This window comes from Dermochelys coriacea, chromosome 7 (assembly GCF_009764565.3).
Source record: "Dermochelys coriacea isolate rDerCor1 chromosome 7, rDerCor1.pri.v4, whole genome shotgun sequence".
NCBI classification, from domain to species: Eukaryota; Metazoa; Chordata; order Testudines; family Dermochelyidae; genus Dermochelys; species Dermochelys coriacea.
The window spans coordinates 115205571-115226993 of record NC_050074.1 but is presented as its reverse complement, the minus strand read 5'-3'; the positions used below and the strand labels follow the sequence as shown (position 1 = coordinate 115226993).

Here is a 21423-nt window from a genome sequence, read left to right as displayed (position 1 = left end):
AGCAGTCTGGGAGCTGACCTTGTTAGTGAAAACAGAGGCAAAAAAAGCAATGAGTACATTAGCTTTTTCCACATCCTCTGTCACTAGCTTGCCTCCCTCATTCAGTAAGGGGCCCACACTTTCCTTGGCTTTCTTCTTGTTGCCAACATACCTGAAGAAACCCTTCTTGTTACTCTTGACATCTCTTGCTAGCTGCAGCTCCAGGTGCGATTTGGCCCTCCTGATATCTTTCCTACATGCCCGAGCAATATTTTTATACTCTTCCCTGGTCATATGTCCAACCTTCCACTTCTTGTAAGCTTCTTGTAGTATGTCATAACACTTCCAGTCCTATAACTGTGCCAGACATTCCCAAAATGTGTTGCCATGTCCATTCCTGAGATTTATAATCATTATAGCAAGTTCAGTCTCTGCCTGTAGCAAGTTCAGCTCTGCCTGTATGTCTCCCCTGCAGAAAAGACTCCAGCGACTACAGTCACCCCAGCCATTCTTCCTGTAGTGGGTAAGACATTCAATACGTGTGGACAGCCAGAGGCTCAGAGAACACTCAAAAGGATTTATGGTGGGGCCAAGACCATATCTGGCAAACATCCCTGGATGGCATCTCTGCAGAGCAAGTGTCCATGGAGGCCTCCCATGCCAAAGGGACACTTCTGTGGAGGAGCTCTGATTGAACCATGCTGGGTTCTCACTGCTGGACACTGCATTCAGTAAGTACATTACCTGTGTCCTGCTAAGCATGAAAAAAATCACATAGTAGTTATTTGGTTGAAATTTATCCACTGGAAACCATTGCTAACAAACATTTATCCACTGGAAACTGTTGGTAACAAAATGCCAGGTCGAATTTTTTTGCTGGAAAATGTCAATGTTGGCAACACTTTCTGATTTGTGTTTTTAATGGGAAAATTTCAAACAAAGCATTGAGATTGAAAGTGTTAACATTTTTCATTTTGACATTTGAGTGGACATTTTTCCGAGCTTCCCGTTCCATTAAAATGTTTGATAGTTTGATTTTTTTTTCCATTCTGTTCCAGGATAGGGAAAAAAATGTCAAAATAGCAGTATTTCTTGCAGGATGGGATTTCTGTGTTCTGAACAGCTCTAATAGCATTATAGAAATATGTAGTGTTGTAGCCATATGAGTCCCGGTCATTAGAGAGACAAGGTGGGTGAGGTAATATCTTTTATTGGACCAACTCCTGCTGGTGAGAGAGGCACGTTTCTGGGCTTACACAGAGCTCTTCTTTAGGTCTGGGAAACATACTCAGAGTGTCACAAATAAATACAAGGTGAAACAGATTGTTCAGCATATGTAGTTAACACATGTTTCAAGGGACCGTTCAAGGTAATGTAGCCTGTTAACACCTCTACATCCATAGGGAGGAAAGGAAGTGGGTGGGGGTAGGGAGAGGGAGTTGTTAATAGGTTATAGATTGTTGTAATAACTGCTTCTAGAAATGCTGAGTATGTTTCCCAGACCTGAAAAAGAGCTGTGCATAAACTCAAAAGCTTGCCTTTCTCACCAATAGAAGTTGGTCCCATAAAAGATATTACCTCCCCCACCTTGTCTCTCTCATTGAAAGATGGAGTCAGATCCCCAGGTAATGTAAATCAGCATTAACTTTAATGGAACTACACCACTTTGTCAGTTGAAAATAAAATCCTAAAACATTACTTAGGACTTGTATTGAGGGTTGCCAGAGAATGAAGAATGAGACGGTAAAGGAATGTTATTACCATATAGTTATAAAATCACAGAAAATTTAGATTAAAAACATCTATTAAATCATCCAGTCCACTTCCCTCCCACTGCATGAGTGTCCCAGAAGCTCATTAAAATACATGTTGTCCCTTTCACACCTTTGCTGCGGTTGCTCAAAGAGAATCTGACTTCTGCTTCTAATCAAACGCTAGTTAAGTTGAAACAAGGTTATACCGTGTGTACAGTAACCTACAGAAGGGGCTGTGAAGTGAGAGAGAAGGGAAGAGAGCGGATATTTCTACATGGACTATTAGGGAACTCCACTTCGAGAACCAATACATAAATCGACCTTCTTCTCAAATTGGATTAAAGTTCAGAGGCGTCAGTTTCTGCTTGATTTAGCTGTGGTTGGTATTTGTATTAAGATCACATGCTAGTGAGTAACTATGTACAGGAAGTTAAAAGGATATTATAAAAACATGTACTGAGCATCCCCCCCAAAAGGTGTTACCTATGAAATTCTCTCCTCCCTCCTCTTACTTCTGTGTAGTGTAGATAAGGCAGTTGGCTGATGTGTTGGTGTTTTTATCACACCTTGCTGTAGGACTGATTCAAGCCTTCAGTTAATTCCTTAGGGAAATGTTGTCAGTATCTGAAGGAATCCCCTCTCTGAGGGTTTTCAGTATCTGCTGGAGGAAAGGAGGAGGAATGTAGCAAGCTTTCTGGTGGTTGAAAGGAAAGTCATCTGAAGACCTGGGGTTGGGGTCAACCACACAACATGTGGCACCACACACCATGGCATAAGGAAGAAAGCAGCGAGCGCTCTAGAACAGCTATTCTGTGATTTTTGCCTCCTGTTGCTAAACCCCAATTAGCCTCTGCCTGGAATACTATATTTCATTTTCAGAGGAGCATATGCCTCGTGGGTGTGTAGAAATCTCTAGGTAGGGAAAGTTTGGAGACTGGTAAATTACAAAATGCAGGCACTCATTCAAGCATTGCTGACTTGGTCACCATTCTGACTGCCTGCATTCCAAGCAGGCCAGCCATTGGGGTGCAAACAGGGCAATTGCCCAGGGGCCCTGTCAATTTAAAAGGGCCCGGAGGCCCCTGACCCTTTTAAATCACCCAGGCGGGCCACAGGGCTCCTAGGCACACACGACAGCTCCGGGCCCCATGTGCTGGCACAATTGGCCAGCACGGTCAGTCTCAGAAGTGACAGATTTGTCACTTCCGCCGCGGGCCCCCAGCCTCCTTAGGGATGGCCCTAGCCAGGCCGGAATTGCTGTCAGTGAGCCTGATTCTAAGCACCAGAGCTAAAAAGTTCAGCAGGTGATTTGCTTTTTTTTTCTTCTTCTTAGCCTTCACACAGACAACCTGCAAGTGTCCCTTGGAAAGCAAGACGTGGAGAAGACAGAGTACCATGAACAAAAATTTGATGTGGAGAAGATAATTCGGCATGGACATTACAAAGAAAGGAACGATATTCCATTCAATGATATCGGTAAGCTCCCACAGCATTGCAACATGGGTGGTGAACTCTTTGACGAGGCATTGTTGGTTGGACCTTTTCACTGATGAAAATGGAGGTACGGTTTCTATGGGCTGCACCTCTCTATTGGGCTGATCCTGCTCTCACTGAAATCAATGGCAGAACTCCTGCTGACTTCAATAGTGTGAGGACAGGTTCTAGAAAAGATAAAGCCAGTGTGTGATTGTGTACAGTGTAGGCATTCTAGATTTTCAGGATGGTTACATAAACAAGTAGGTACAGAGGGCAGGGTCCAGCAAATGGTACAAATAGTAGATTTCAGGCATTTGCACAGTGCACATTTGTACATTGTAGATTAATTTTAATCCCCTTTCATTTTTATCTATCAATATATTCTTTGTTACCCTGTGTATAGCTTTGCTTAAGCTGAAGCCAGTTCATGGCCATTGTGCTCTAGAAACGAAGTACGTAAAAACAGTGTGTTTGCCCAGTGCTCCATTTCCTGATGGGACTGAGTGCTATATCTCAGGATGGGGAGATACTGAAACAGGTAAGGTATTTGAGGGTTGGCTGATCTCAGTTATATCCATGTTAGAATAGAGTAACTCTCTCAGCAGAGTTGCTCTGCAATTCCCTGGATCAGAATCTAGGCCCTAGTATCTAATATTCAGATTAAGCAACATGTGTTAACCTGTCTAGGTAAAATAAGTATTGGCTTGAACCTTCATCCAGTATCCAAACCTTTCTGGAAAATCTGAAAAAATCCATTAACCTTTTTCTTTGCCACTTGACACTGCGCTTCTTGGCTTCATTCAGAGCCAAAAACAGAAGCAACAATGTACCGTGAATGAGGCTATGCTTTACTTACAGTATTTCCAGACAGGATCAGATACCGGAACTCTTGCAAGTTTTCCACACCCATTAAGCTTTTGATAAGCAGCATCTGAATTTGTTTGCCGCTTCTACAAATCAAACATCCAAATCATTTCAAGTTCAAGCAATTCTACCCAAATCTTTATTACAGCCAGTAACTCTGAGTGGGAATTATGCTTTTTTTAAAAAAGATCATGGCAATTTTCTGAAAAGTGTATTTTCTCATGTTCTGATTGATGTGTTGCTGTAAAGTAACAGAAGGACAATGTGTCATTCAGGATGCGTTAAGTGGCTTAGTACTTTGCAAATGATAGTCTGATATGACACATAGGGCCAAATTCTACCTGTTGATGTAACTCCCATTGAAGTCAACAATAGCAAAGCATGTCCATTTGTTCAGAATGTGCCAATAGAATGTAATGGATATTTTTTTAAAAAATCTAAATTGAACAGTTCTTTTAATTTTTTTAAATTGTTTATTTAGAAAACCAATTACTTTATAAGTGTTCAAACTGGCTCTCTTTCTCTGAACAGAGCTATTATTAGCATTTCAGGAAATCACTGAGACGGCAAAATGTTTCCTGTAACTCTGGAGTAAGGCCAAACTTATAAACCACTCTTAAGTAGCTGCAGATGTAGTTCTTTGAATCGGTGGCCCTCCCCTTTAGATGATATGTCATGTCTTTAGATTCCCATTAGTTATCTCCTTTAAATATTGTAGGATTTTACCTTGCTTATCCGTTTCATTATTTTGTGTGTTGAAAAATATATAGTGGCTTGATTTTCAGAAGTGCTGAGCACCTACAAATCCCGTTGAAGTCAATGGAGGCTGCAAGTGATCAGCACCTTTGAAAATCAGGCCACTGAATGCCACTAGCAAATGTGTAGGTGGAATGACCAAATCTGTAGACCTTCCTCTGCCTCTAGTCAGACAACTCTCCCCATGACTTCAATGTTCTGATCGAAGTTCCCAGGCATAGGCTCTAACTAAATTTGTATAATTTCAGACAGACTTCCCTCCCCCCCATCCAAATTACAAACAAACTCAAATTAAAAACATAACATGAAGTGGGGAAGGTGACTTTCCGCAATTTCTTGGCGCACATCTTGTAGGTGAAGGATCTCGTCAGCTGTTAGATGCCAGAGTAAAGCTGATCTCCAAGACACAGTGCAATGCACGGCGCGCATATGATAACAAACTGGATGAAAGCATGCTTTGTGCAGGAAATCTGCAGACACCAGGAGTTGATACTTGTCAGGTCGGATGCTTTTTCTGTATTTGAACATTAATTTTTCTCTTTAAAAAAAATCACATAAATAGGTTGTGCAGAGTAATGGCTCTGGCAGGGTACTACATATGTTTCTGTTTCTCCTATCAACGCATTAAAACAGCCTTCTTCTTTCTTCATTGTGATTTGAGAGACATAGTCTTAGAATTAATGTCATCACTATCAATGACAGAGAAGGTTTAGAGATTCCGTGGAAAAGTTCAAAAGTTCAGATGCTTACCCAGAACTCTTCTTAATGCACATACCTTCTAATCTTCTCTTCCTCTCTCTCTCTCTCTCTTCTCAAATCTATCATATTCTTCTTTGTCATGAGCACCAGACCTCCAACTTGATCTTCCTCCTCAGATCTCATATTCATAGGGGGAAGTCAGGATTAATTTTACTGTTACTCTGGTGTAAATCTGAAGCCACTCCAGAGCTGAACTATTGTAACACAGCAAAACCTGGCTCAGTATGCCTCTGGAGTTTTTCCATAAACCTTTAAATGAAAAAAGACAAAACTAAAGACGGGCCCAACTCAGTTTTACAGATATTTTGATATACAATCTGAATCTGCCCATATAGTTATGAATCAAGGTTATGACCATAATGCCAAGTGACTTTCATTCATGACTCTGGAAGTGTAATGTGAACTTGTGAGATTTCTGCCAGTTTGAGCCAAAACTTCACAAGAACAGTTTTGTTGTTGAATTTTCACTGTCATTTTAACGGAATCAGGAGAGGTGTCCTAAACCTAATCAGGATCTGAACACCACCTCCGTGGCACATCTGTATAAAAAAAAAATCATTCAAAACCTCAAAATCTTGTGCTTGAGAGAGAAATTTTGTTGTTGGGCAACATTTTGCTTTATTTTAGAATGTTTCTTATTCATAAGAATGGCTCTTATTTTTTTTTCTCCTCAGGGAGATTCTGGAGGTCCTCTAACCTGTGTACAAAATGGTTCCTATTATGTCTATGGAATTGTGAGCTGGGGCGAACAGTGTGGCATAAAAGATAAACCAGGAGTTTATACCCAAGTGACAAGATTCCTTAACTGGATTAAATCAAAAATTCAGCAGGAATCCAGTTCACGCGAGTAAGCGACAGTTTCTGGAAAGGCAAATAGTAAAACTGAAAAATTTAATTTTCTTTATCCCTCCTCCTCCAACTTTATTGATGACACTATGACCATGACAACATATCCAAGATGGTGGTGGCTACAGAGAAAACAGCAATAGCTGCTGCTTCAGACCTCATGCATCAACCACAAATTTCGATCTCCAGCGAACAGTAACAACGTATGTATGTAATATTTAGCTGAAAATAAACTCCCGTAGATTCTCTTAAGGTCTTTTCAGTGACTTACAGGGCCTGATCCAAAGTCCGCTGAAGTCTTTTGGTGGATCAGATAGAAGGAATGAGAGCTGCTCTGCTTTGTCCAAAATCAATTGGACAGTCATTTTCTTATTTTCGTCTGAAATTTTTATCATGTAAAACACTTATTCATATGAGCAGCTTTACACCGCTAAGTATTCCCATTGACGTCAGTGGTACTATGCATATGCATAAAGTTACTCACATACATGTGTTTGCAGGCTCAGGGCCCAATTTGTGTATCTCAGGCTGTCAGCAAAAATATAGAAAATATTTCTATAATGTAAATCTAAATTATTTCAAAATAATTTTGAAAATGTTGATGATTTTTTCTTCTTTGTATCTGATGATAGCTGGATTATTTACTAAACCTAGATTATAATCTCTGAATTGTTAAACTGGAATTCCATTTTACAGATAGAATTGTGTATTTTTGTCCAGTTATTCTACAGTCTTTAAGGAAAATCTGGAAAATATGGGATTGACGTTAATTCGGAGATGGAAGCGTGCCCACTGGTTTATGTGAAGAGTTGGTCTGCAAAGTGTAACAATGTCTCTCTCATTTGGGTATTTTTGGCTCTTTATGGTTGGTTTTAAACCTCATGCCATTGAGATGTTCTATAAACTGCCTGTGACGGGGTTGGTTCCTGTTGGTACCTCCAGGAATTAGCTCAGTCCATGTGGCGCGCCCTCTGCGGGTGATGTTGTGTTTGTCTCTCGCCCTCTGTTGACGTCTGGACCTACTTTGCTCCCTTCTTGCGGCATCTTCTTCAGGACACTGCCATCCAGCACTGTCCACGCTCACCCCCTTCCGGGGAGGGGAGGGGGTTAACAGCAGTCCTTCTGCTTCGCCCCAGCCGCAGTGGCCAACCATGCCCCCAAAGTCTAACCCCTTCTGTCAGGGGTCAGGTGCAGTCCGCTATGGCAGTGTCTAATGGCTGGGTGTAATACAAGGGGGAAGATCCAGGCCCGCCCTCTACTCTGGGTCCCGGCCCAGGGACCCTCTGGCAGCAGCCTCCCTGCCCTCCTTTGCTCCCCTTGTCCACCTCTTCTCCCTGGGCCGCTTCCCTTTTGGCCCCTTTGCACCTTGTGGGCCCTTCTATCAGGGCCTGCAGCCTGGCAGGTACCAGGCTGGAGTTCCCTTCTGCTCCCCCGAGCCTGCGCTACACTGTCCCAAGTGCTGGTCTCCTCACTCAGGAGACAGACCTTCCCCCCTTTGAAGGTCTGGGAGAGACTGACTGCCTCTCGCCTGGGCAGCCTTTATATAGGGCCTAACCTGGCCCTGATTGGCTCTCTAACAGGCCCTCCCTGATTGGCTGCCGCCTTGCGCAGCCGCTCTGGCCTGCTGTAACCCAATCTGGCATGGGAGTGGGGCAGCCACCCCACAACACCGCCCCATAATCCATCAGAAGCAATTCCTATTGTAGTAACTTCTAACCACCTTCAGCGGTTTGCAACACAAGACTCAGGTACTAATTGTGATCTCTGTCAATCAGGGATAACTCCTTTGAAGTCCCTTAAAGAATACAACCCAATTAATCAATGCTAATTTAGCTTCCATCAGCCCTTGCCTTGTGCATAGTCAGCTGCCAAGCCTTATCTTGTGTCCTTTAATGTCAACGTGCCAATAAACCAGGAACCAATCCCTAAAATATCTACAAGCATCATTTATGGAAACAAATGCATTTGATTTATTCAATACAAATGATTTTACATTCTACAAATCAGGGCTTATTCATCTTTAGTACAAAGCTGAGCCTGCCAGTCATCTAGTACTAATTTCATTGACAGCCATAAATAAATACCATACTTTGTATTACATACAATTATAAATCACTTGTCAAAGTATCCACACAAAAATATAAAGATCAATATTAAATTGCAGGGTCTGGGTGGTTTTTTATTTTTTAAAAGAAACTGAAATACACCAAAACTGTTCTTAGATGCCATCTACTGTACTCCTTAGTCAGGAAAGCTACAGGACAAGCTGAAAAAGCTAAATGTTTTCATGTATCCTGCGGTGCTGCCTCAGCTTTCTATTCATTTCTTGAACAGCTGCATCTTCCTCCGCTTGACTTGCAGAATTTCTGAAGCATCAGGGTTGACGTTGACCAGCTGGGATCCTTCTGCCTCTGCCCGCTCCTGCAAAACCAAACCAACTAAGTTGTGGGGAAGAGCCACTACCAGGGTCACATGCTCCTCTGCCATACAGCGGTGTAAGGAATGTAACAAATTAGGGGCCAAATCTGAGAAAGGGGAGAGAGGAAACACGGGAGAATCTCCATCCTCCTGCTCCATGCGTTAAGGGCTTTAATCCCCTGCTCCCTCTAGGACTGCAAAGTGCTGCGTGTTCTTCCCCACATCCAGGTAGATCTCTAAACAGAAATCATCCTGCAGTTATTGCCATTGCACTGCTACAAGCCCACCCCAAGGGGCTTTCAACATAGCTGTCAGAAGGGAGTCAATGGCAGACTAGTTCCTAAAGGCATCTTGCCAAAATTAGGGAAAGGGAAGACCAGCGGAGCCATGCAGGGACTCTGAGCCCTCTGCTCTCCATGAATATACCAAGATCCCTGTGGACCGAAGGCAATCCATAGGACAAAACCCTCTGCGCGTTCCACAGGGGAGCCAAATCCTGTCCACCCTATGGAGTTTCCTAGCCCCGACCTGGACGCTGAACTTCATGGAGAGTGACCTGTGCTCTCCTCCCTAGAGGAGATGCCTCTAGATGAGGGTTGAGGACAGTGATAGGGTTGTGTGGGGAAAGCATGAACGGACACTGCCTTTGTTCTGTGGTTAAATAACGGGGAGACTACAGCCTCTAGGGCCTCTATCTTGTCCCTTGCACAAGCTCTCAATGGGATGACTGCTCAAATCCTGTCTAGGGGGCTGGGTTGTGTCCGAGGTTTTGTGAGAAGTGCGGTTTATTCCACTTACCGTTCCCTGTTCATACTGGGCATAAGTACCCTGAGCTGCCATTCCCTGAGCATATGCCAGCTCCGCAGCTCTTCTTGCCATTTCCACTTTATAAGAGCCTGGGGGAGTCCAGCCAATGCCTTTGATCCAGTTCAAGTCAGACTTGTATTTGACCTGGAAAAATGCAATAGACACCATTGGGTATTATCAGGTATGACTCTAGTTAGACCACATACATTAAAGGTTAGACAGGACACACGCCAGGTGCTACAGGATCGAGGATCAAACACAACTATTTATTCTTAGAAAACAGATGCTCCTTTTTTAATTACAATAGGATTTTTGTAATAATCAAGACTAGTAAGCAGGGAGGGGTCTACAAGGATCACCACGAGTAGCTGATAGCACTTGGAGTGAGTGCTGTAGACATAGCCTACAGAGCAAATATACTTACATCACTCTGGAGTTTGTAGGCCTGTTTAGCATGCTTCAGATTCAGGGGCTCAGGATCACAAGTGTACTGGTGCAGGGGCTGTTTGTAGTTTACATTGCTGACTAGCTGTTGGCTCTTCTTAGCATGGATGAATCTGGGCTGATTAATGTGACTCGTGAACTGTGTCCTGTTTTGGGCAAACTCCTTCTTGTATTGGTTGTCGCTCTGGAGTTTTCCCATCCTGATGAAATGCCTCATTTTGGGATCATCATTTACATTACGGAATCCGATCTGTTGGCCTTTATCCCTCAGGAAGGCCTCTTTGTACCTGAACTACAGATCATTGGAGAAGGAAAATCTCATTTGCACACGTACATTATGATACAACTGCCTTATTAATTGAATTGCCCCCCGCCCCATCAATAGCTCTCTCTTCAGCAGGCACAGGCTCCCCTTTGTGCACTTAAACCAAAAGGAGTCTGACCCACGTGCATCTATATTTTTTGTAACAAAGCCATTAATTATAGTACAACTATGTAACCACAGTAGAATAAACTCTTCCGTTAAAGAAACAGGAAAAAATGTATGAAGCCACCACCATTTCTTGGAGAGCTATATACCTTTTTACTTGAGCTGGCTAGTCCGTTTATAAATGACTCAAGCAATGTCACTTCAGTTTCTTTGCCTATGTGTTGAAAGGGTGACCCAATGTCTTGTGCATTCACACTCAATCTAATAAGTGGCCTAGGTAAGCCCACTATTTTGACTAATCAGTATCTTGTACCCAATTTACAGTACTATATCATTAGAAATCTACCCTCCGTGACTAGGTGCTTCAAAAATACTCCCGTCAAGGACTGTATATTATTAAACGGCATTCCTAGTGGAAAACTTCAAACTCAGTTCTGCACAAACATCTGGCTTGACGACATAACCACCTCACCCAAACTGGCCTCCATGACACACTTTTTTACGTCAGGGTTTAATGGTTTTGTAGGATTGTATTTCGTAAACTGAACACTTCTTACATCACTGGCAATTTCTCTTGAAGCTTTAGCTGTCTGGAATGGAATGGCATCCAACCTAAAATCATAGCCAGCTGCCCTTGTCTGTTCCCAAGCTGCTTTATACATTTTCTGTGTTAAAAAGAGGAGGAGAAAACAGTCAGTTTATTAAATCTATTTTTGTGGTTGCTGTAAAACATGTTTTATTCTAAAGAATTCATTGTCATGATGAATCTGGACACCAATCTCCAAAGATTTGTGATCAGATTCTATGGCACTTCAGGTTTCAGAGTAGCAGCCGTGTTAGTCTGTATTCGCAAAAAGAAAAGGAGTACTTGTGGCACCTTAGAGACTAACAAATTTATTTGAGCATAAGCTTTCGTGAGCTACAGCTCACTTCATCGGATGCAGTGAGCTGTAGCTCACGAAAACTTATGCTCTAATAAATTTGTTAGTCTCTAAGATGCCACAAGTACTCCTTTTCTTATGGCACTTCAGTTTCTTTCCTATTAAACATAATGGTGAAAACTCTCATGTCTAAATACAATCATCAAGATTTCTTTTTGCATTTGCACATGGATTGGTTTTGATTTTATTTAATTTTTATTAGCGACTTGAATGCATCAGCCACATCAATACTGCATCAATATTGCCCTTATTCTGTCTTTTGATGCATCCACTTGTAGTGCCTTGGGTTTTGTGTCTTAAGAATTTCAGTACCAGAGTTTCAGTAACCAGCCATTTCAACCTTTTCTAATGTCCTCTGTTTCAGTACCATGTTACATGTGGTTTTATTAACTCATCTGGAATAACATCTGCCTGTAACACATTGGATATGACTTTGAGGCTGTGAAATGCATTCTCAAAGTGAAAGTGCTCTAATTCTGGTTCTTGTCCAAGTGATATTTATACAATAGCTTTCAGAGTGAATAGGATGTAGTGTCAAATCCTATTTGCCGGCTACATAAACTGCTATATCTGATTTTTTTAAGTCTCAGCTGACACTTCTATTTTTTCCCTTTCTAATTTTATTCACCTGCATCCTCTGAGGCTGTAGTCTAGTTTTTCTGGTGTCTGTTTTACACCTGGGCATGTCACCAATATACATTTCAAGTTCTAAAATACATTAACCTATTTCTTATGTTTTACAAGTGAAGGTGGTATTTGTGCAAGACAGCAGATTGAGCCAGGGGAGGTTCTGAACAGTTACAGGATGGGAGGTGGCAGTAATGTGCCCTAAGTCCTGGTTCAGTCTCCAGACCTCATCTGCCCCTTGCTTCTCTGCTGAGAATTCCAACCGGGAAGTTCACATGTGGAAACCAGATGGTTGTTCTTCACGTGCAGACACTTGTTCACCTAGAATTGAGGCCCCTCAATAGCCTTCAGTCGGCAATAGACTTTTGGTCATTATTAGCGTGGGCTTTATAAGACTACCTGCTGCAATGTGAATCCGATGATCCTTATTCTCTCCCCAACAATGACATCTGCCCTGATGCTGAACTTGTACCCACAATGCCCCTTTATATTTAGAAACTGCTGGGTGCAGGTTGTTTGTGACATCGCAGTCATTTCCTGTCTGTTTTTTTTTAATTTAATCTCTCAAAGCTTTTCGTTGCCACTGTGAGTCTTAATATTACACGGGTCCTTTGATCCCAGGAGTCATTTTTCCTTATCACAGTGTGCAGAGTTTTGTCCTCATTCTCACACATTACATCCATTTGATTCGCAGTTATCTCCACAGCTTTAAAATATCAATGGCTCAGGTATGTCTCTGTTGTCCTCTGGCTTTTTCATTTTCAGCCAGATTCACCAAAGGGCACCTAAACTTCTATATCTATAGGAAAACTTCCTAAAGCCTGTTTTCCTTAATGAAGCAGTCCAGTTTATTACAAAATCTACAGCCTGAAATTAAATGATCTGTCACTTACATCACTGATATGAAGTGCATTCAGGCGGGCTCTGATAAAATCTGGGTGGTCAGGAGGTAGGGTGTATCTGTGCATTGCATCAGAGTCTCCAGACCTGTACAGCCTCTGTGAAATCAAAAAGTATTCAGCGTGACGACTGGTGCTGGCAGCATTGTGGAGGAAAACCAATTGATGCACTACAATGTAACAAAAAGTTAAGGTCCATTACAGTTAAAGGAAACATACGTCACTGCACTGGATGTAGCTGTGCTTAGCATGGATCAAGTCTGGAGAGTCAACCACTGTGGTGAACTTCATACTCTCTGGCTTCTGACGATACTTTGCCTGCAAGTGAAAAAAGCAAGAGGCTTCTATTAAATAGGTTTCAGAGTAGCAGCCATATTAGTCTGTATTCGCAAAAAGAAAAGGAGGACTTGTGGCACCTTAGAGACTAACAAATTTATTTGAGCATAAGCTTTAGTGAGCAATAGGGCACTTCATCCGAGTGAAGTGAGCTGTAGCTCACGAAAGCTTATGCTCAAATAAATTTGTTAGTCTCTAAGGTGCCACAAGTACTCCTTTTCTTTTTTCTATTAAATAGTAATCAATGAGAATTTTGCATATGTGACAACAGGAACAAAATGACCAAAAAAAAAATCACTATCTGGAAACCATGGTGTTAAAAACAATTTTTTTTTCTTTAGTGCCAACCCTTATTTGAATGCTGGCAAATGTGTTTCCAAGGTGCCACTGTAGTGTGCACAAATAAAAGTTTCTTTTCTTTTTGCAAACAGGAGTTTGCTCTAACAAACTCACTTCTTATATACAGATCTCATATACTCTAGTTAGGAATGGTACACAGAGTTTCTGCAGTAATAAATGATGCTGATTAGGCTAAATCAACCTCCTGATAATGTTATGCACAATAACATGCAATTTTAAAAACTGTAGCTCATCCACTTAACATTTCATACTGGTGTTTACTGCATTTATTTGTTTACATATTTTGTTTTTAGACAGGCATGTCCATTGGAATAGAAAATATGCCACAAGTGTCACAAGTGGACTCTCATCTCCCATAATGCTCTTTGGTAACTTACGCTTTGTATAAACAGGCTCCCACATCAAAAGGAAATGATAAGCTACATTCGTAAGTGTCATGTAACCAGGAGCCTTGATGGTAAACAATTCCTACAGACGTGCCCTCCCATGAAAAATGTATCAGTACCTCACTGATGAGCTCTCCAGCCTTCTTTACATTTTCTATCTGTGGAGATCTTAGAGCCAACCAACCAACCCCTTTCATGAAGTTCAGGTCTGATTTATAGCGAGACTGTCAAAAATGAAAATGGTTAGCTTTTCTCAGTTTTGTATCCACAGCTATGACTCCCAGATTCATATTAAACTTTTCGACTTTTTCATTCTCCATGCATATATCACATCATAAAACCAAACTGTTTGCATTTGTTCATTCCACCAGGAATTAAATAATGAATCATATGCAAGTCATGAGAGGAGGCTTCACAAGTGAATTAGCATGATTCAAAGCAGAAATAACCTGTTTGTATGGGACGCAAAAGATTCCTTTTTAAAATAATTATCTGAAGTAAGTTCACCTCAGCAATACTAATTATTGTATCCAATGCATGTTTTCTAATTAGCCTGACTTTGTAAGAGGACAGCAGTTCTCTGCTCTATATGTTTTAGAGCCCCATCTGCAAAGAGAATAGGCTAACAAAACAAATAGGGCCAATTGTTAAAGCAAGTGGCAGATAAACAAAAAACCTTGAGGTTCTCCTCCAGACTCTGCAAGTGACCCATTATGTGACTTTGATCAAATCATTGAACAGTGCCATGCCTCCAGCTCTCCATATTTAAAATGCAGAGAACAGCAATTACTTATTTCAAAGGAGGGTTGCAAATCTATCAAACTTATCTTGGCTTCTCAGGTGACAGATGCTGTATAAGTGCAGAACTTTTATTCTTACTGCATGGTATATGGGACGGTAAAATCTGTTGTCTCGTGTGATAAGCTCCTAGACTATTTGGGTGACAACCCTCGTCAAATCATCTTGATTATTTTTCTAGCTTACTCAAAATGTTTCTAATCACATGGGGCCAAATCCCAAGGTCCTTATCAATTCTTTACTCAGTACCTACCAGAGAAACTCTTATGAACTCCAGAGGCAGTTTACTGTGTAAAGGTTGAAAGGTTTAGACCATGGAAATGTTACTTTTCTGTAATGTAATGCACAGGTTATCATAGTTCCTCTGTATCAGGGCTCTGTGTGCCATTTGGTCCCTGATGTTATTTCGGGGCACAAGAGGGGATTGGATGAAAAGGTAGCAAAGGACTGGTGTAAGGCAGGCAGCCTGCAACAGCCCCCCAAATGCCATTCCAATGGCAGGGAAGAATCAGAGCACAAGGGTACTCCAGCCAGACTCTTGAAACCATTGTATACCTCTGCACCACTACAGAACTCTTCTATACAGGATCCACACACCTCAAGAACTAAAAGGGACTTATTCCCCACTGAGCATCCAGCCCCTCACCAGATAGGACCCTAGAGGCTGCAGAACAACCCAGTCACCATCACCACTGCAGATATGAGGACCAGCTGTCAGATAGAAGGAGCCGCCAACAGGAGTCTCGGTGATACACTGAGGGGGTTGGTAAGCATGGTGAGTCAGGAGGACAGCACTGGAAGGCAGGGGTGGAAGAACTGATGGATTTGGGAAAGGAAGCATAAGGAACTGAGTGAGGTTTTTGGGATGGTAGAAGCGGGAGGCGTATGGAATTGATGGACAGGTTGAGCAGAAACCAAAGAGTATTTTATGAAGAAATATGATATGTTGCTCATTGCAGGGGAACATTTTGAGGGACTCGAAACTTTCAGCAATACACTCCTGACCCAAAAGAAGTTGGCAATGCCTGTTTTTTCCCCAATGTATTCCCTAATGGTTAATGTCTGTGTATAAACTCTGTGCTACTGTCAAAGCAAAGAGGAAAGAAATCTATGGCTCCTCCCTCAACACAAAACTAAGCCCCCTGCTAATCGGGCTAATACGATTTGGATGTTATATTGTAGGTACAGTAAGTAAGACAGCAAGATGCAAGCTCTCCAGAGCTTTGATTGCTGCTCAGACACTCTCATAAATGGACTGTTTACTAATATTTCTTCATCCAGATCAATTGACTCTAACAAATATCCTGTCATTTGACCTCAATAAAATCTGGAGGTCAGCAAACAGTCAGTTCCCTGAAGATGTATCAAGAATTAGATCAACATCACAAGCTACATTCTTACACTGTATCATTCAACCTCTCTTTTCCCATGCAACAAAAATGCAGCCAAAGGAGCTTTATGATGTGTAATTATCAATTAAAGAAAATCTTTGTGGCCAAACTGCCAAAATGTGGCTATTTGCATGCAGGCAAATTTATATACGTAGTCACCTGTGCACACAATTTTTGAGTAGTTTCAGCAGCATATGTGAACAATAGTACGTACATATGCAAAATCATTTGCAAGTGCAAATGGAGCACGGGTTTTGCCTATGTAGAGTTTATCATTTACATAACATAATGGTGTGCAAAAGCTGCATGAAACAAGCCATTTGCATGTGTAAATTTGTACCTACACAATTAGTAGCTGAACTGACTCCTGTTTGAAATTTGGCCATTGATATTACGGTCTCCATTTGCAAAAGAGCCTCCACAACTGACACTTGCAAATTAATCTCTGAATATGCAACCTCCTTCCCAGCGTACATTTATGCCTGGGGAAGATGTGGATCTAATTGTGCATGTGATCAAACATTTTGTAAATGCACGTGCAGGAGTTTGCAGGCGCATTTTCAGAGTGTATGGCATCAACTTGGCATCAAACATCAACAGCTGTTTCTAAACCTGTTTGCAGTTAACAAGAGGTTCTGTCTTTACCTCACTCTGTAGCATGTGGGCTCTCTTTGCCCACTGCATCTTCAAGTCTTCAGGGAGTGCTGTATACACATGGAGTCTTTTCCTATAATCTTGCTCGCTCACTAAGACCTGGGCCTTCCTAGCATGGACTAGATTCACCATGTCCATGGGCAGATGGTACTGAGACCAGATCTCCTGGGTCCCTTTCTTATACTCCTGTTCGCTTTGCAATTTCCCAGCATGGAAGCAGTGTAGCAACCTGGTGTCATCCACAATGCTTCTGGCACCAATGTGCTTTCCTCTTTCCATCACAAAGTTGTGCTTGTATTGACACTGAAAATAAAAGGAAAAGATGCTTAACAAGCATGCTTAACTTCAGATTGTGCATTATTTTAACTCCTGTGAAATTCCTTTTTTAGATATCAATTGTAAGAGGCCAAAAGAGAATGCAAAATCTATCCAAAAGAGAAACATTGTACACACTGTATCCTTCATCTTTACAACCTCCATCCAGTTTTTGTGACCAACTGTTGCTGGACCATAAACTGATTTGAGAGAGAAGTGTAGGGTACAGATCTGAGCACAGGAATAAGCACTAGGAATGAGTAAATTCTATGATTTACTCTGATTTACTATAATTCCCTCTTTGATTGTGCATTTATCCTCTCTGTGAAATGGCAAGGATTATTGTTGTTGTTGTTGTTGTTATTTATATAGCATCAACAGCGTGCAGGGAACTTTTAAAGAGAAGGTCCAGGCCTGGCCTGAAAAGGTTATAATGTAATCTAAATGGAATAATAATACTTATCTACCATGCAGGGGAATTGAGGGGATTAAATTACAGTAGCTAATGTTTATAAAGTGCTTTGAAGATGAAGAGGCAAATTCAGACCTGCGGTAAGTGGACGTAATTTTATTATGGAATTGCAGATCTGAAGCTGCAGTCACAAGCACTATATCATCGCTAAGTATAGCTACTTCGTGAAATGTATACACGTTTAAAGCATTCAGATTTTATTTCCCTAGACATAACAAAATATGCAGCTCAATGCTATGCAATATCAAATCTTTTTATTTCATTTTAATTATAGGTGATTCTTATAATTTGTTTACAAAATCCCTTGTGGGAAACGAAAGGACTTAAAACTGCCTAATGATAAAATAGCACCATGTCCTAATGTGGTCTGAAAATGATAATCCAAACCAGAGAAAATTCTAAAGAGGGACGTATGTATTCCTTGCCTGGGAAGTTACTGAGACATATATTTTCAGGAGAGTCCACTAATTTTCAGCACCCAACTTGAGATGTTTATGACCTAATTTCTGGAGGATCTGAACTCACAGCTTCTTGTGACTTCGGTATGAGTTGTAAGTGCTCTGTACTTCGGAAAGTCAGGCCCAAGGTGGGTGTCCAAAAACAGGGAGACACCCATAATTAGTGGATGCTTTGAAAGTTTGGGGCTGAAGATCTAGATAGATTGGAGAGGGGAAGAATTTCCCTACCTTGCACCATACTTAAAATCACTGGATGTTTCACAGATCTTTGACTGGGTTTGGTTTCTGATTAGCTGTGACTCTTCTTTAAAAAAAAAAAAAATCACACAAAGAATCACATTCATAAGTAATATATTCTGTCTCACACTCGTCTCACATGGTTATGGGGTTGCTTTAATTCTGTAAAATCTGCCTTAGAAATTGTTTTACATGAAGTTAACAGAAATTAGGCAAGATGGAAGGTTGAATCATTCAACTCACATCACTGGCAATTTCTCTGGAGGCCTTGGCAGTCTGAAAAGGGATTGCTTCCATTGTCAGCTTGTAGCCTTGAGCACACAGATTATGCCAAGACTCTCTGTACTTTGCCTACAGTGAGAAAGGCACATGTAGATTTCTCTGTTTCATTTTTAAATGCATGAAAGAACGAACAAAGAAACCCTCTTACGTTTGTTGTACAGTTAGTGAGTCAATTTCTCACTACCAAAGGATTTTTATTGTCTATAGAAGATCTTATTATCTCAAACAAACACATGCAGCTTATTCTTTATGTAGATTTATTTTACTCACATCTGTGTACGTGCTAATGGCCACACATGTACATGCAATCAAATAAGAGAAAACTGAAATAGAATAGATCCAATAGGTCATCTAGTCCTAAACCCCTGCCAGTGCAGAACTGTTCCTCAAGGTAAATCCAAATATGTGTAAGGGCAAAAACAAACACTTACATCACTGAGATTAGCTGCATTTATTCTTGCCCGTGAAAACTCAGGCAGACCTAGGGTTAGTGTGCAGTGATGCAGAATGTCTTCTCCAGCTGCTTTATACAGGCGCTAGGAAAGAGATTCGAGCGTATAATTGCCACTCATTTTCTATAATGTTTAAATAATATAACAACAGTGCACAGCCTTACATATTTTGCTAGAACAAAAGTATAAAAGAAATATATCAAAGCTTACTGCAACTATATAGGTTTGTTGGGAGGAGGGTGTTGTTTTAGAATTAAGTTTGTTTTTGGCTTTTTTGAGTGGAGGGATTGGTTCCAACTATCAAGGAAAATATTTCAGAACTGTTAGTTCTATCAGAAATTCCATGAGCAGATATTAGGTAAGAGGGTCTCAATGAGGGGTGGTTGGATTTTTCCTGAAATTGGCATGTTTGACAGGTCATGGTGAATTTTTCAAAAATGAGAAAGAGGTTCTTGTTCTCAGATAGCATTAGGTGGGCTCTAATGTTGCTTATTCAGTACTATGCAAATGAACCTCCTCAAAAATGTACTAGACTCTACCTTCTTTGCATTTTGTTTGCTTTCAAGCAGAAAAACCTGATTACAGGACTTCATCTCAAATGGAGGCTACCTATGAAGTTTTAAAGGAGAGATCTGATTGACAAAATGATCTAAATGTTTGTCCGGAAATAATAAAATATGATTAACTCTGCCAAAGCACAAATCAATGATGCTTTCTTTCCTTTTGATGTATTATGTTTCTCAGAATGAGGTTCTCTCCCTCCCATTCCTCCTTCCCCAGCTCACTGCATTTTAAAAAGCACATTTTCTGATCCACGTTACTAGAACCTACCTCATTAGCAATCATGTTGCTGAATTTTGCATGAAGGAGGCCAGGAGAGTCTGTCACCGATGTGTACTTGAAGGAATGTGGATGCTGACGATATTTACTCTGAGTTCATACACAAAGAAAAATAAACAAAAGCACTAAATTGTCTTGTCAGATAAGGGACCTGTCTCCCAAATACTAGTGCTTTGGTTTTACTTCTTGTGCTTAAAATGGTGCTTTGTAAAGAATGTTCATCTATTAACCATTAGGCCAGTTTATCAATTGCTCCCATTTATCTGATGCATTCATGTCTCGTTAGTGACAATGAAGAACAGATAGGGAATAGTGTACGGTTTAAATCAGTGTGCTGCCAAACTTAATGTAGAAATTTTATTATTTTACCTCTTCCTGACTATTGAAATCAGTTTCCTTGCCAAAGGCTCAATCCCTAGTTGCTGCAGTTGAACTTTCCACTTTCAAGCCCCTGGAAAAGTTGAGGTTTCACATACTTTGAGGAGGTAAGTGAGAATTATGAACAAACACCAGAGCTCATCACAAAGATCAAAGCACCTGATCTATTCATCGGAGTAGGGCTAGAGATGTGCAGACTCATTTTGCCTAGTTCCAAACGTATTTGAACATGGTCACTGGATTCATCTTTTGCTTTGAAGAAACTAGCAAGGTGAACAGCCAGGAGAGAGCGGAGAAGGAAAAATCAAATGGGAAAATAGGGTGGAAAACAGAATTCTGAGTATGCAGAATGCAAAACACAGAGAAACTGAAAAAGGAGCAGAGTGGGGGCAGGGAACAATTGAATGTATAGGTCACTCCAGTGTGCCGGCCAAGCTTTTGGGGAATGCTACTATGTGTAATAGAGGGCACAGGTTTCCTCTTAGCTGGAAAGACACTTTTTTAATATAAAATAATGTATCTTAAAAATACCAACCACATGCGTTCAGAACACAGGAGGAAAAGATTGTGAAAATAGTTAATGAGGTCTGCAAAACCTTGAACTCCATCAGGTTCACCCATTTGAAATCAGAACATTAATGATGTGATAAAATAAAGGGGGAAGGGAGCCTACCATTAATCCAATGAGTCACTTTGCCAACCCAGTTTAATAGACAGACATCTGGCAAATTCTTGTTTGTAGTGGAGAAATCAAAACCCTCTTTTGTTACCTCACTGATGAGTTCAGAAGCTTTCTTCTTCCCTTCAATCTCTAGGGCCCCTGGAGTAATACAGCCAACTCCTCTCATAAAGTTCATGTCAGACCTGTATAAATTCTGTGGGAAACCAAAGTAAAGTAATTACAAGTTTGTATTTAAGATGCCTTCTCAGCACCCAGGTAGACACAATCTAACATTTTACAGATTATCTGAGTGAGAAGCCTAGGTTATAACAAGACAGCTCAAGTGATCTTAAAGGTGTAAAACTGATCTATAGGGGCATACAGAGATGTCTTTCTGAGGCAC

General features: G+C 41.0%; 2 protein-coding genes across 3 annotated transcripts in view; one reads left to right on the top strand and one right to left on the bottom strand.

The window, feature by feature from the left end:
* Positions 1-6936, top strand: part of HABP2 (hyaluronan binding protein 2) — a 42277-nt gene extending 35341 nt beyond the window's left edge. The window contains exons 9-13 of the mRNA XM_043519101.1: positions 455-710; positions 3067-3209; positions 3613-3747; positions 5184-5329; positions 6263-6936. Of these exons, the coding sequence (XP_043375036.1) occupies positions 455-710; positions 3067-3209; positions 3613-3747; positions 5184-5329; positions 6263-6439 (857 nt within the window). The 3' untranslated portion in view covers positions 6440-6936. The remainder of the gene's footprint in view (positions 1-454; positions 711-3066; positions 3210-3612; positions 3748-5183; positions 5330-6262) is intronic.
* A 1446-nt stretch (positions 6937-8382) lies between these two features.
* The window catches only part of LOC119858699 (nebulin related anchoring protein), a 59296-nt gene continuing 46255 nt past the window's right edge, over positions 8383-21423 (bottom strand). Inside the window, exons 31-42 of one of the 2 annotated variants that reach the window (XM_038409899.2) lie at positions 21130-21234; positions 19973-20071; positions 19121-19225; positions 18651-18758; positions 16917-17228; positions 14202-14306; positions 13220-13318; positions 12995-13099; positions 11091-11198; positions 10084-10395; positions 9651-9803; positions 8383-8855 (exon numbers count right to left, since the gene is read on the bottom strand). In XM_038409899.2, the coding sequence (XP_038265827.2) occupies positions 8754-8855; positions 9651-9803; positions 10084-10395; positions 11091-11198; positions 12995-13099; positions 13220-13318; positions 14202-14306; positions 16917-17228; positions 18651-18758; positions 19121-19225; positions 19973-20071; positions 21130-21234 (1713 nt within the window). In that variant the 3' untranslated portion in view covers positions 8383-8753. The remainder of the gene's footprint in view (positions 8856-9650; positions 9804-10083; positions 10396-11090; positions 11199-12994; positions 13100-13219; positions 13319-14201; positions 14307-16916; positions 17229-18650; positions 18759-19120; positions 19226-19972; positions 20072-21129; positions 21235-21423) is intronic. The other variant, XM_038409902.2, reaches the window with a different exon arrangement.